This window comes from Triticum urartu, chromosome 3A, assembly GCF_056163025.1.
Source record: "Triticum urartu cultivar PI428250 chromosome 3A, HENAU_Tu73, whole genome shotgun sequence".
In the NCBI taxonomy this organism is placed as follows: Eukaryota; Viridiplantae; Streptophyta; class Magnoliopsida; order Poales; family Poaceae; genus Triticum; species Triticum urartu.
The window spans coordinates 648,677,312-648,692,137 of NC_141875.1; the positions used below are offsets into that span (position 1 = coordinate 648,677,312).

Genomic DNA, 14,826 nt, shown 5'->3' on the forward strand with positions numbered 1-14,826 from the left:
AAAAATATGTTTTTTTAGTTGGACCTACAAGAATGAATATGTTACCATGGAGTGATGGATATATTCGCAAGGTTCTTTTTTAAATTTTTTGGTGATACATCGATCGGGGCATTTTTATACAAAGGACGGCCACAATGGTCGCTTCTCTCTTTCTCCATGGAAATTCCAAAGCTCTGTCCGTCTTGGTGCCGGTTGCCACCGGTTTCGTTGATGGAGACCATGGCTCAAACTTCTCCAGAAGCGACCAAGCCATTCTGGTGTTGCGAAGACTAATCATAAAGGAAAACGAAATAATCAAGTAAGAGACCATGGGTGATTCTCGTTGCTCGAACATGACCTGAGTACGGCGGTTGGCGATGCAGCGGCACGTTCCTTCGACATGTTTTTCTCCACACACAATGACACAATTTTCTTTGGCTCTCGTACACCCATCCAGTGGTGGCCTCATCCCAGTGGTGGAGGTAGCTATCTGGTTTCTGGTCCAACATATTTTATGCACATCTTTTCGTTCACCCTATGGATTCATCTTGAAAAGGAGAGCACAGCTTTACGGTTGACGGATAGCCAATAGATACCACCTTTCGAACAAAAAAATATATGTAGCCTGCTACTAATTGCAGTGGGCGTGGGCGTGATCTCAACGTCTTGGCACCATCTTGCCGTAGTATGTCTCCGTGTCTTGGATTTCACTTTCATGCCGAGTGCTTTCACCTTGTTTTGTTCAGGTAAAAGCTTGGCCGCAGAGGACAGTGATATGTTTTTCACTTGACGGGCACACGTGCCCTGCATCTTGCTAAAAGTTTAGGCCGCAGAAGATCCCGAGCACGGTGTGTTTGTGCGAAACGGAGGCATGGGACCCGCTCTTGAAAGCCCCTCGTGGGGTTCACTGGAACTGCCCAAAACTCATATCCTGCCTCATTTGATCTCCTCACTTGTCAGGTCGTGGGCCCGCCTTCCACTCACACTGCAGTTTCTGTTCATTCCCCTCTTTAGCAGGTTGTCTCCTAAATTCTGCTTACACACCAGATGTTTTTGGCCAGACACCCCATGATCTCTCTTCTCACACTTCAGGTTTAGGACCTCTATGATTCAATGGACTTTCCAAGAAATTGAGAAAATTATAATTATATAATTACTCTTCCTGCATGGATTTTTAGATTTATAAGATTGCGATCAATAACTTTTTTCTTGCAATTTTCGTTATGATACACTTCATAGGAAAGAAAAGCATCCACTCCAACTTCCTTTGAAGACTCTTATGGATATCTTGTACACAATCAAACACCAATGCAATCATGTATATGACATCATGTCCTTTTGCCTTTTCTTCATTTCCGTGTTTTATAAACCCCGCGAGTTAGACGGGCCTCGGCAAGATGTAATGAAGTAAAACCCGAGCAAAGTGTGAGTAATTGTCTTATTTTCCATCATTCAATGGAGAAAACTTAACTAGAAATCATGATTTTGTTGTTGTTGTTATATACTTCTTTTTGCCCTCTCGTTTATTTGTTTTGAAGTCGTCGAGGGAATATTAGATCTGTAGATTTATAAAGCTCAGGAATAGAAATAACACACTAGATTAAAGTGTTATATATCTATTTGATACTATAGAATTGCATGGGCATACAACTGCGGCATGGCACAGTGACACAAGGGCGAAGATTGTCAAAATGTGTGTTGTCCTTCAGAAATATTCTGAATTTCTTGAAGACCAAAAGCAGTACGAACCTTCAAAATGAGTGAATCGTAATAAAAAGATGTTGGGGGGCGAGGGTAGTAGTTACGAATCTAGGGCAATCAACCACTGTCTAAAAATCCAGGTTGGACAACTGCGTGCTAGGGGATTAGCAGGGGATTTTGTCGTAGAGGAATTACAAAAATGGAAACGGGACTTCAAAGCTCATAAGAGACGGACCCACTTCTATCATGGCCTTCTCGGGGTCTTGAGACTTCAGGTTACAGACAGATGGCAGGAACTGTGGTGGTTCCCCCCGCTCATCTTGGAGAGCTCACCCTATTCGAAGGACCGAGTTATGTGCTGATATTTTTATGCAAATATCAAAAATCTTAAAATTTTGGCCATGATGAATATTTTGTCAAATACTTGGACTGTATGTGTGAAGGTCATATGTACAGATTTATATTGATTATACTTTCACAATATGACAATTTATTAGGTTTTAAGAATCACATTGTGATGAATATTAATTTTATTAGAAACAATAGGCTAAGAGGCAACCACATATCTCTTACCGTGGTAATCTTTAATGGGCAAGTTCTATTTAAAATTTGTGTCAATATTTTTTTTGCAGCAATTGTGTCAATGTTTAAAATTTCACTTTTGTGAAGATTGAAAGTAGTGTTTTGTATATAGCACAAAATTCTACTCCCTCTGTTCCTAAATATTTGTCTTTTTAGAGATTTCAAATGACTACCACATACGGATGTATATAGACATATTTTAGAGTGTAGATTCACTCACTTTGCTCCGTATATAGTCATTTGTTGAAATCTCTAAAAAGACAAATATTTAGGAACGGAGGTAGTAAAAAAAATTAGCCGCAAAGTCTCCTTTTGCATCCTTTGTTCGTTGAGCCGTCACTCTGTCACCAACTCCGCATGCATATATCCTGATCTTGCTGACCCGGTGAACGATGGCGTTGAAGGCAGTTCATGGCAGGATGACCTTAGCTTTTGGTAGAACAAAATTCCAAGAATCCAGTGTGTACTTCCGTTTAATCATATAATTACTCTTCCTGCATGGATTTTTAGATTTATAAGATTGCGATCAATAAATTTTTTTTCTTGCAATTTTCGTTATGATACACTTCATAGGAAAGAAAAACATCCACTCCAACTTCCTTTGAAGACTCTTATGGATATCTTGTACACAATCAACAAACACCAATGCAATCATGTATATGACATCATGTTCCTTTTGCCTTTTCTTCATTTCCATGTTTTATAAACCCCGCGAGTTAGACGGGCCTCAGCAAGATGTAATGAAATAAAACACGAGCAAAGTGTGAGTAATTGTCTTATTTTCCATCATTCAATGGAGAAAACTTAACTAGAAATCATGTTGTTGTTGTTGTTGTTGTTGTTGTTGTTGTTGTTGTTGTTGTTGTTGTTGTTGTTGTTATATACCTCTTTTTGCCCTCTTTGTTTTGGAGTCGTCGAGGGAATATTAGATCTGTAGATTTCTAAAGCTCAGGAATAGAAATAACACACTAGATTAAAGTGTTATATATCTATTTGATACTATAGAATTGCATGGGCATAAAACTACGGCATGGCATAGTGACACAAGGGCAAGATTGTCAAAATGTGTGTTGTCCTAGCACCGGGAACGGGGAGATAGTTAAGTACCAACTATTCAGAAATATTCTGAATTTCTTGAAGACCAAAAGCAGTACGAACCTTCAAAATGAGTGAATCGTAATAAAAAGATGTTGGGGGCGAGGGTAGTAGTTACGAATCCAGGGCAATCAACCACTATCTAAAAATCCAGGTTGGACAACTGCATGCTAGGGGATTAGCAGGGGATTTTGTCGTAGAGGAATTACGAAAATGGAAACGGGACTTCAAAGCTCAGAAGAGACGGACCCACTTCTATCATGGCCTTCTCGGGGTCTTGAGACTTCAGGTTACAAACAGATGGCGGCAACTGTGGTGGTTCCCCGCTCATCTTGGAGAGCTCACCCTATCCGAACGATTGAGTTATGTGCTGATTTTTTTATGCAAAATTCAAAATCCTTTAATTTTTGGCCATGGTGAATATTTTGTCAAATACTTGCATTGGATGTGTGAAGGTCGTATGTACAGATTTATATTGATTATACTGTCACAATATGAAAATCTATTAGGTTTTAAAAACCACATTGTGATGAATATTAATTTTATTAGAAACAACAGGCTAAGAGGCAACCACATATCTCTTACGCTGGTACGGTAAACTTTAATAGGCAAGTTCTATTTAAAATTTGTGTCAATATTTTTTTGCAGCAATTGTGTCAATGTTAAAAAATTTCACTTTTTGTGAAGATTGAAAGTAGTGTTTTGTATATAGCACAAAATTCTAAAACAAATTAGCCGCAAAGTCTCCTTTTGCATCCTTCGTTCATTGAGCCGTCACTCTGTCACCAACTCCGCATGCATATATCCTGATCTCGCTGACCCAGTGAACGATGGCGTTGAAGGCAGTTCATGGCAGGATGACCTTAGCTTTGGTAGAACAAAATTTCAAGAATCCAGTGTGTACTTCCGTTTAATGACTCCTTATTCCTTAACCAACTTTGTCATGCATAATAAGGATCCACCAGCTTGTTTTTGTCAGTGCAGCGTGGTTTGAGGGTGACAGATTTCAAAAAGAAAGACACTGTTTTTTTTTAAGAATAACAAGTTTAGGGTTCTTTATTGATTTTTTCTTGACAAAGATGGTGACTTAATTTATCCAGAAGCGACCGGCCAAATTAAACATACCACTGTTAACTAAGTTATATGAGAAAACAAAAATAAAATAATGATGAGAATGGGATGATACGTAGATGAAAGATGATGGATTAGGAACTGGATTTTCTCTGGTGTTTGACGATGAAGTGAATATGGCTTGGTTGGCGGATGCAGTGGCACATTTCTTTTGTGTTTGACAAGCATATACACTTATCTTTAGTCACTTCATCTCAGTGGTGGATATATACTGGATAGCTTTCTGGTCAAGTATGATAGATGCATTTCTTTTCTTTTTCGCTCTTCCTAGCTTCAATTTTTATGACTGAACATTCCTACTCTTTCCATACCCGTGCATTAGTCATCTTAGGTTGTGCATCATGGCTAAGATGGTGGGGAAAACAAGAAAACTTATTGTTTGCTAGGTATAACTTATACTCCCTCCGTTTCTAAATATAAGGATTTTTATATATTTCAATGCGGACTACATATGAAGCAAAATGAGTGAATCTACACTCTAAAATACGTCTATATTCATCCATATGCAGCCCTTGTTGAAATATTTCAAAGGCCTTATATTTAGATACGGAGGGAGTATTTAATTAGTTAAACTACAGTCAAATTATGACCCAAAATACGAGGAGAACTGGTAAACCAGGACGGAGGTAGTGAGTCAGATTTTGCAAAGTACGCTGCACTTGTAAGCACCAATTTCAGTGGTAAAACATAAAGGTTAATTATGCCAGTGCCAAACGTCATTCTTATTTTGTACTGTGTGACACAAAATTCTAAACAGATTTGCTGCAGAGTTTCCTTGTGTACCCTTTGTTGGTTGGACTGTCACTCTGTCACCATGCTTGCATGTATACTGCTCCTCCGAGACGGCGAGACGATCAGTTAAGAGGGTGCGACATGACACCATTCTGTAGCCATGGCAGGCCAAAATTCAACGTGTACTTTCGCTTAACGACCTCCTAACAAACTTCGCCATGCATCAGGAGAGTATTTTGTTAGAAGGAAAGAGACTTTTGCCGCGGCATATTTTTGTCAGTGCAGCCTTGCTTGAGGGTGACAGATTTCAGAAAGAAAGATACTGTTTTCTTTTCTCTACTCTCTATATTTATTGATTTTACATGATAAAGACGGCGACTTAATTTATCCAGAAGCGACCGGCCAAATTGAACATACCACCGTTAATTAAGTTTAAAAAAAGAAAAAAGAAAATAAAGATGAGAATGGGATGGTACGTAGGTGAAAGCTGACGGATTAGGAACTATGCGGCCGTTCTCTGGTGTTTGACGACGAAGTGAAAACGGCTTTTGTTGGCGGATGCAGTGGCACATTTCTTCTGTGTTTGACAAGCATGCGCCTATCTTTAGTGACTACTTCATCTCAGTGGTGGAGATAGCTTTCTGGTCCAGTATGATAGATGCATTTCTTTTCTTTTTTGCTCTTTCTAGCTTCAACTTTTATGACTGAGCATTCGTATTTGTATAGGCAGTACTGTCATTTGGATGTGTGCAATTCATATGTAATGGATTTGTCTTCAAAAATGCATTCATAGTGCACTAAGTTAGGTTTTACAAATTAGGCTGCTGTGTAAGCACAAATATCAGTGCTAAAACATAAAGGTTACGCCAGTGCCAAAACGTCATTCTTGTTCTGTAGGAGTATATAACACAAACTCTAAAACAGATTTGCAGAGTTTCCTTGTGTACCCTTTGTTGGTTGGACTGTCACTCTGTCACCATGCATGCACGCTCACTGCTCCGAGAAGGCGAGATGATCAGGTACGAGGGTGCAACATGACACGATTTCTAGCCATGGTGGACCAAAATTTCAGCGTGTACTTTGGCCTAACGACCTCCTAACAAACTTCGCCATGCATCACGAGAATCTCAGAAGGAAAGAGACTATTTGCAACAGCTTTCTTTATTTTTTTGGTACGGCAAATATTTGTTGGTGATATAGCATTTTCAGGGACTGTTGCCACGAGCACGAGGCATATTTTGTTGCAACAGCTTCCCTCCCTCCATCCATCCATTATTTTTGAACGAAAATGTTTGTTGAAGGCACACATCGGCAAAATTAAGGCGTCCTTTTCTCAAAATATAGATTCCCAATTTTGTCACACCTTGGCTCTTATTACTGTTCTTTATTAATTTTTTTTTTCTTTATTTTTCTTGATAGATAGAGACATTGTCTTCATCCTCTAGAAGGGACTGGGCCAAAGTGTGCTAGTATAAAGAAACAAGAAAATAAACATAAAAATAAAAATGGGATGGTAGTTTTTTTTCGAAAAACTTTCAATCTATTCATCTTCAATCATGGCAGTACAACGAACTACCAGAAATAAATATTACATCCAGATTCGTAGACCACCTAGCGACGACTACAAGAACTGAAGCGAGCCGAAGACGCGCCGTCGTCATCACCCCTCCATCGTCGGAGCCGGATACAACTTGTTGTAGTAGACAGTCGGGAAGTCGTCGTGTTAAGGCTTCATAGGACCAGCGCATCAGAACAGCAACCGCCGCAGATGAAGAATAACGTAGGTCGGAAGGATTCAACCCGAAGACACACGAACGTAGACGAACAACGACGAGATCCGAGCAAATCCACCAAAGATAGATCCGCCGGAGCACACCTCCACACCGCCGGAACGAGGGTTAGGCGGGGAGACCTTTATTTCATCTTCAGGGAGCCGCCGCCGTATCGTCTTCCTGAACAGGACACAAACCCTAACAAGACAGGAAAAAACGACTAAAAATGGAGCCCTCCCGCCGGCCCTTGGCAGGATCCACCGCGCCTCCATGGCTCTAGGGCCACCGGAGACGAGGCGGACGTGCGACGGCGCCGACGAGAGGCAGAAACCCTACCTTTCTTTCTTGGAGGAGGAGGAGCGACTTCGGTGCACGCGGTCAGGTCTCCCGTTCCATAAAAAAAAGAAAAGGGATTGTAGTTGATAGCTGATGGATGAGGAGCTATGTGTCTGTTCTTTGTGTTTGACGACGAAGGATGCACTGGAGGTCGTGTTTCTGTGGCGGTATTTTCTACTCCCTCCATCACTGTTATAAGATGTTTTAGATATTTTAATATAAACTATTAGGGACTGAAATGAGTGAACAAAACACACTAAAACGTGTGTATATATGATTTAGAAAAATGTTTAAACATCTTATATGATTTAGAAAAATGTTTAAAAATGACCACAATGGATGATTATGGTTTAGTGACTACTTCATCGATCTCAGTGGTGGACATTGCTTTCTGGTGTGGGTCCAGTATAATGTATATGCATTTCTTCCCTTTATGCTCTTCTAGCTTCAACTTGAAAGGATCACAACTTTGTGGATGGTGGATGAATGCCTTTCTAATCGAGCATTTTATTATCCATTAAGGTCATTAGGCACTATCATTTGCAACAAGAAATTCACCCCGCGCATGATTACTTGATTAGAATGGTGTCATTTCTCTTCTTCTTCTTTTTATATCTGAAGACATGTTACTGTTCTTAATACTTCTGTCTAGAAGTGTATCACGGTCAAACTTCTCTAACCATTTCATCATGGTGGTGGTTATACACTCAACCTACCAGAGATGAAATCTCCTGAAATCTCCGATTTAAGGTCCCGCATGTCTCCACGGTGAGACATCATGTCCGTCGAGCAAGAAGACATCTTACAGTGTCTTCACTAACGTTCAAACTCCACGACTCCAATCTCCGATAAACGCGTTTCAGTGTGTGTGCGCCTGAGTTTGGTGCTTTGCGCGTGTAAAAATCATACTCTTTTTTCATGAGAATAAACAATGACATCATATTTTTCATGAAAATGTCAGCATAGCATGGCTGTTTAAAAGTAGCGTGTTTGTGTCGTGGCGTTCAGAGCGTATCTTGCATGCAGTACTGCACGCCAAACCCGACTGAAGAAACGCTGGATTTAACCTTGTTTTGTTCATGCAACGATGCATGCGTAACAAAGCCCATATTCCTCTCGGAAAACATGAGGTGCAAAAAGCTAAGACCACAGAAGATCCCGAGCACGCTAGGATACATATGCAGTGAAGTTTTTTCATGCGCAGCGTGCGAAATGAACAATGGCCCCCACGTGTTTGAAAGCCCCTCGTGGGGTACACGCGAACCGGCTCAAACAAACTTCATCTGGCCCCACTTATCAGACACGGCGGCTCCTGTTCATTCATTCCCTCCGCCGCATATCGTCTCGTAGCGGGTGAATTTTATCAGCTCCGCCGAATGCCATTCAGCCACCGTATCCCTCGCTCTATCAGTAGAAATTACATGATGACGAAATCTTTTTTCCTAGTTTTCGCAAAGAAAAAAACTTTTTTAATACGACGAATGGTGATTATTTTCTGCTTGTACTCATTGAAGCAGTAGAATAATTTTCTCCCAAAGAAAAATATTAGTAGGGGAAATCGACAAAAATAAATGAGCACATTTTTTAGCTTAGCTGGTGGGTGGACACCGAAAAGGCAAGTCCCCCCTCTTGTGACGTATGGTCATCAATCTTGACTTCCACAAGTATTATTCCAGCATCTTTCGGCGCAAGCCCTTACATTTCACCGTTTTTAGCAGACACCATTCCACATTTATATATATATATATATATATATATATATATATATATATTAGGGAAGTGTTTATATATGCCTTTTTTTGAACATGTGTTTATATATGTCTAAATATACAAAAATACACATTTGTGTATATCTTTTTTTAGGAAAGCATGTATATATATCTAAATATAAATTTCGCACGATATTAGTTTGGAGCAAGTCCACTTTGCTAACTATTATCATGTGTTTAGAAGACCCATAATGTCTATGACCTTTATACCTTGAATGCATAACAGTGAAGAAGAGGTGTATTGCAGTTGTAGGTGTTCAATACATTACATGTTTGACAAGAAGCTAAACCAGCCATCTCAGCAATGATTGATGAGTTGGCTGATGTTTAGAGTACTATCATGTAAACTAGTATATTCAAGTCGATGTCTTTTAATAATCTAGAGAGATATATACACAATGCGTGTACACGTCGCCGCGATGCCACGCCTAATGATGAGGTGTTTTTATATCCCAATACATAATAACTTGACACCTCATTACATCTCCTTTTAACCCAAAAAAAATGAATAGTAAGGACCAATAAACCATGATCATGGGAATCCTTAAACCCTTTTTAGGGATCTATCTCCAAATAAATAAAATATCAGGGGTATATTCGCAAGGACGCAATACCGCCCAGAAACGGAACCGAAGGCTATGATTCATGAGGGGCGAAAGCATTAAAAATATCCCTCCATTATCATTACTCCTCTCTTCCATCTCCCTCCCAACTTCTCCTCCCCCTTCGTCTCCACTTCCGACTTGTTCAGTTCTTCTTCCTCGCGCCGCCGATTCCCGCCGCTCCCCGCTCGCCTCCGATCACGAGCTCGGCCCCGTCAATGGTCGCCGGCGGCTGGAGCAAGCCCCCGACGGACTCGTGAGAAGATCGCCATGGTAAGCCGTTCTTGATCTCCTCTGTTTTTTTTTTCTCCGGTCGTAATTCCTCGCCGGAGTTGGAGCTTTATCCATTCCAGTTCCAGGCAACGTGGATGGAGTTCCGTTACGTTTCGGTGCTTTTTTTTTTCCTGGGAGGAGATGCGTAACGCTTCCCCCCTGAATTCGCGCTGCTCTCCGCCGCCTTTTTGCCGAGTCGTTGGGTTCATTCAGTGCACGGACGGCGGTTCAGAAAATCGAATCTCTCCGAGCTCGTGGGTTCCCGCCGCTGAATTCTTTTGCCGGAATCCGCCCGCAGAACTGCCCGTGACGAGGTGATGATGATCCGCGGAGAATTTTTGTGTCGTCTGCTTGCTTGGGATTCACTGAATTGCGTTCAAGATCGGATTTTTGGAATTCCCGGAAGAAACTTTTGTAGGGTGTTTTATCGCCTTTCTCGCGAGGAATTTCAGCAGCCAGGCCGGCGCTCCGGCAATTCTCCGGCGACGCGCTTTCCATTTTTATAAAATTCTGTAGCTATGGCAGGTGCTCTGCTTGCGAGGCTCGAGTGAATCAGAATTCAGACAGGGGTTACTCTGGTTCCATAATTTGAAATTTTAGAATTTTGGTTCCATTTTATTAGCTCTGATGCATTGCATGTGAATCCATAATTTGAAATCTCTTTCCATTTCGTAGGCTGTGGCCGTGTTAACTGGACTGGAACAGCAAAATTCTCTCTGAATTTTTTTTATCTCCCCGCGCACGTTTTGCTGTTTTTTCAGTTGTTTTTTCTTGGAGTGCCACAGAGGTTGATTGCTGCTGTTGCAGAGTTCTTAACCCCGGTGAAGGTTTCTTTGCTTGGCGGCCACACTTGCAGTAGATTTCAGGGCGCGCCTTGGCATTGCTTCACCGTCCTCCCTTGGGTTTCCCCTCCGCCGCGTAAACCTCCGTCTCTTTGCTTCCCGATCAAGGCCGGCTTGGTTAATCCGAGCGAAGTTCACATTGCTTTACCTCGTTCAATCCTGCCTCTGCCCTCCCTGAAACCCTGACACATGTATGATGATGCGCTCGCTCGCTGCTGGTTCTGACGGCTCGTCCCCACACCCGCAGGGTCCGGCGCCCGGCGACGCGAAGCGGTTCTCCGGCGTGGTGCCGCCGGCCGCGCTCGTCTTCCTGGCGCTGGTGTTCGTCGCCGGCGCCATCGTCACGCTCCATCACAAGGAGGTGCGTGCTGTTTGCTGTGTATTGTAGATAACTGAACATGACATGTTGATGGTGATCACATTTCGCGTCACACGAATGAGGCGCCGCGATGCTGCAGAAGTGTCACGCCTGAGCTGCTCGGTTGTTCCCCTGCAGAACCTGTCGATACTGCAGGTGCAGCCACGAGAGCTGGCCGCTAACGAGGACTCGTTCAGGCCCCTGCCTCCGGCCAGCGATCTGCGCGTCGCGAGCGACGTGGCTGAGACGCCGTCAGTGGAACAGGCGACGCCCCCGGTGGAACAAACGACGACGCCGGTGGAAGAAGAACAGGCGACGCCGCCGGTGGAACAGGCGACGACGCCGGTGGAGCAAACGACGCCGCCGGTGGAAGAAGCCCCTGACATCTGCGAGGTCAGTCAGTCAGAGACACATTGTTTTCAGTTTCAGAACACCTGCTGAACAACTGTTGCTTGCAGAACCAGTGCAGGGCTCCGGGCAGCGAGGCGCTGCCGAGGGGCATCGTGCAGGACAAGTCCAACTTTGAGTTCGAGTCGCTGGGCGGCAACCCTGGGCGGAAGGGGGTCGCCGCCGGCCGGCCGGCGAAGAGCCTCCTGGCGATCCCCGTAGGCATCAAGCAGAAGGCCGTCGTCGACAAGCTCGTCTCCAAGGTGCGCGCCATGCATGCACGATCACTCAGTTTTCCTGATCAGCTTAATTCTCGATGCTTAACTGTTCGCCGTGATCATGGTCGTGCAGTTCCCGGCGGCGAACTTCGCGGTGATGCTGTTCCACTACGACGGCGCGGTGGACGGGTGGAGCGACCTGCCGTGGTCGCGCCGCGCGGTGCACGTGGCGGCGGTGGACCAGACCAAGTGGTGGTTCGGCAAGCGGTTCCTGCACCCGGACCTCGTCGCCGACTACGACTACATCTTCCTCTGGGACGAGGACATCGAGGTGGACGGCTTCGACCCCATGAGGTACCTCAGGATCGTCAGGAAGGAGGGGCTGGAGATCTCGCAGCCGGCGCTGGACCACCGGTCGCAGATCCACCACCGGCTCACGGCCCGCTCGCGCCGCGGCGGGACGGTGCACCGGCGGTTCTACAAGACGGCCGGGGGCGGGAGGTGCTACGGCAACAGCACGGGGCCGCCGTGCACGGGGTGGGTGGAGATGATGGTGCCGGTGTTCTCGCGCGCGGCGTGGCGGTGCGCGTGGCGGATGATCCAGAACGACCTCGTCTTCGCCTGGGGGCTCGACTTCAAGCTCGGGTACTGCGCACAGGGCGACCGGAGCGCGAACGTCGGCATCGTCGACAGCGAGTACGTCCTCCACCGCGGCATCCCCACGCTCGGCGATGACGGCGGCGGCAAGGGGCCGGCGCCGAAGGCGAAGGCGTCGTCGGCGACGTCGGCGGACAGGTACGCAGTGCGGCTGCGATCGTATAAGGAGCTGCAGATATTCAACAAGAGGTGGAAGGAGGCGGTGGCGGAGGACATGTGCTGGACGGACCCCTACCCGCAGCCGCCGACGGCGACGCCCAAGGGATGACCCGCCGCCGGCGATGGCCTTTGCGGTTGAGTAGATGACATAGAAGATACATCAAAATTTACAGGTCTAGAGAGCTTCGGATAACATGTCATGTACAGATCTCTTTCTCCCCGGCCAATAAGATAGGTTCAAAGACGATGTAATTATCATAATTTTCGGTAAAAAGGTGGATTAATGAAGTTTTGAGTTTTTTTTTGAAAGACCCAAGTTTTGAGTTTTTGACATGTCAGTTTTATCATAACTTTCAGAATACCGAATTGGATAACTGATGGACTCAACTTTAAAAAAAAACTTAGCAGGCTTTCCAAAATTGTTCGGCTCAACTTCCAGAAAACTGAATCAAGCTTTCAGAATTTGATGGTCTCAAGTCCCAGAAAATCAGATCCGGCCATGGTGATGAGGCGTCCGAAGAACAAATGGCAGTTAGCAACTTGTTGTTGCACTGACATTCTCTTAGACGATATAGAAACATCAAAATTGCAGGCCTGGTTAGGGAGCTTGGAGCTTCAAATACAATGTGACAATACATATCTCTGTTTCTCTTTGGGAATAAACAAAACTAGAATCGAAGATGACGTGCATTTAGAGGTCTATCACAAAGGCAATTCGCCGTTTTCCAACAATCTCAAGCTTGCTTGGCCAAAGGAGCATGTAAAATAAATGGAGATCACGAAAGCACATGCCTCCATGCCCCTAGTGTAATAGTTTTTTTTCCCGCGTCAACCAATGCATTTTCCTTCGTTCCTTACTAGAAGTCCCAAACAATATGAGTTAAATCATCACGCAAACCAACGTGGAATTTGAAACCCCCATGGAATATGTAGGCAATGCTTGTATAATAGACTTAATCAAAATCTCTTTAGCCCGTTTAATTGATATGATAAAATAAAGGAGCTTGCTTGCTATAAGGAAATGTAATCAAATCCCTAAAAAAATAAAATCCAAACGAGTGGTGCAACGCAATACACCTTATATTTCGGAGTTTTTCTCAAAAATCTATACACCTTATATCAAGGAACAGAGGGAGTATATTTTTTCAGCCCAATCTCGTAGACACTTTACAGTTTATCCTCCCGCAGACCAAAACCTGGACTTCCGTACGCCTTTCTTAGAGCCGGAGTACCAAATTTGCATCCTCAAAACTTTATGAAACCACCTCCATAGTTTCTATAGCAGAAGCTTCTCAATACCACACTTCTTATCAAACATAAGGGAACACTCAGATGTGTTCAGCTGCTAACATGTTCCCTCTCACACTCAAACGAAAAAATTATTAATACTCAAAGACCGGTCAATATTCACTTGAAATAACATCATACAATCATCAGAAAAAAGCAAACATGACATCCCCAGTGCTTGCCTACCATGCCAAACTCCTGGAACGCTCTCCTATAAATGGCATCGATCAAAAGAACAGAGAGTGCGTCAACCAGCAAAAGAAATGAATAAGACAATAGGGGATCGCCTTGTCGGAGGCCTTGGGTTGGGAAAAGGACGTCATTCATTGTCCATTGAAGCATATAGAATATGTAATAATAGGTCCACAAGTCATAATCCAACTAGTCCAAATAGATGAGAATCCCAGAGGCGGAAGCATAACTGTCAAGAAGGTCCAATCCACTCATTCATAGTCTTTCGTCAAATCCATCGGAGTGCTCATGGAGTGCACATACTTGAACACAAAAATGAGCAGTATCTATGATCAAACGACCAGGAATGAAAGCACCGTGAGTAGGAGAATCATATCATACAACAATGGCCTTCAGCGGTTCGCCGGACACTTTGAGAAGATTTTATAAATCTAATAAAGAAGACTGATAGTACGAAAATCCTCTACATCCACTGGATTATTTACCTTTTGTATCTGACACAATAGTTATATCATTAACCCCTCAGCTATATACCTTCTAGCAGATAGCCCTATCAAAACATCAAAGTAGCCTATAAAGTATCATTGTCCTTCCTTTCCTTTAACCGAGGGATTGAAAGGCTTCACAACACGAATAATATCCTCAGAAAATCGAAATATTTGAACTAATTTTCAGAATCTCTTTGGATCCAAATAGTCATGAACTTTCTAATTTTTGGATAGTTGACTTCAAGTGTGAAATTGGATTTAAAGAC

General features: G+C 43.6%; 1 protein-coding gene across 2 annotated transcripts; it reads left to right on the top strand.

Annotated features, from left to right (window-relative positions):
• Positions 1-9,747: 9,747 nt before the first annotated feature.
• On the top strand, positions 9,748-12,881 carry LOC125545739 (uncharacterized). Of its 2 annotated transcripts, none has more exons than XM_048709770.2 (5): positions 9,748-9,972; positions 11,062-11,175; positions 11,311-11,565; positions 11,631-11,822; positions 11,911-12,881. In XM_048709770.2, the coding sequence occupies exons 1-5, from the start codon at positions 9,970-9,972 to the stop codon at positions 12,700-12,702; spliced, it is 1,356 nt and encodes a 451-aa protein (XP_048565727.2). In that variant the 5' UTR covers positions 9,748-9,969; the 3' UTR covers positions 12,703-12,881. The 2 variants fall into 2 exon arrangements, with proteins under 2 accessions (XP_048565727.2, XP_048565726.2); XM_048709769.2 differs by having other exon boundaries at positions 9,759-9,972; positions 10,780-11,175.
• The last annotated feature ends 1,945 nt before the right edge of the window (positions 12,882-14,826 follow it).

What these genes read in the sequence shown, in the direction of transcription:
- LOC125545739 (XM_048709769.2), top strand. Translation starts at nt 11,008, where the DNA reads ATGATGATGCGCTCGCTCGCTGCTGGTTCTGACGGCTCGTCCCCACAC. An exon ending in AAGCCCCTGACATCTGCGAG is followed by an intron (nt 11,566 to 11,630) that starts GTCAGTCAGTCA and finishes TGTTGCTTGCAG; the next exon opens with AACCAGTGCAGGGCTCCGGG. An exon ending in TCGACAAGCTCGTCTCCAAG is followed by an intron (nt 11,823 to 11,910) that starts GTGCGCGCCATG and finishes ATGGTCGTGCAG; the next exon opens with TTCCCGGCGGCGAACTTCGC.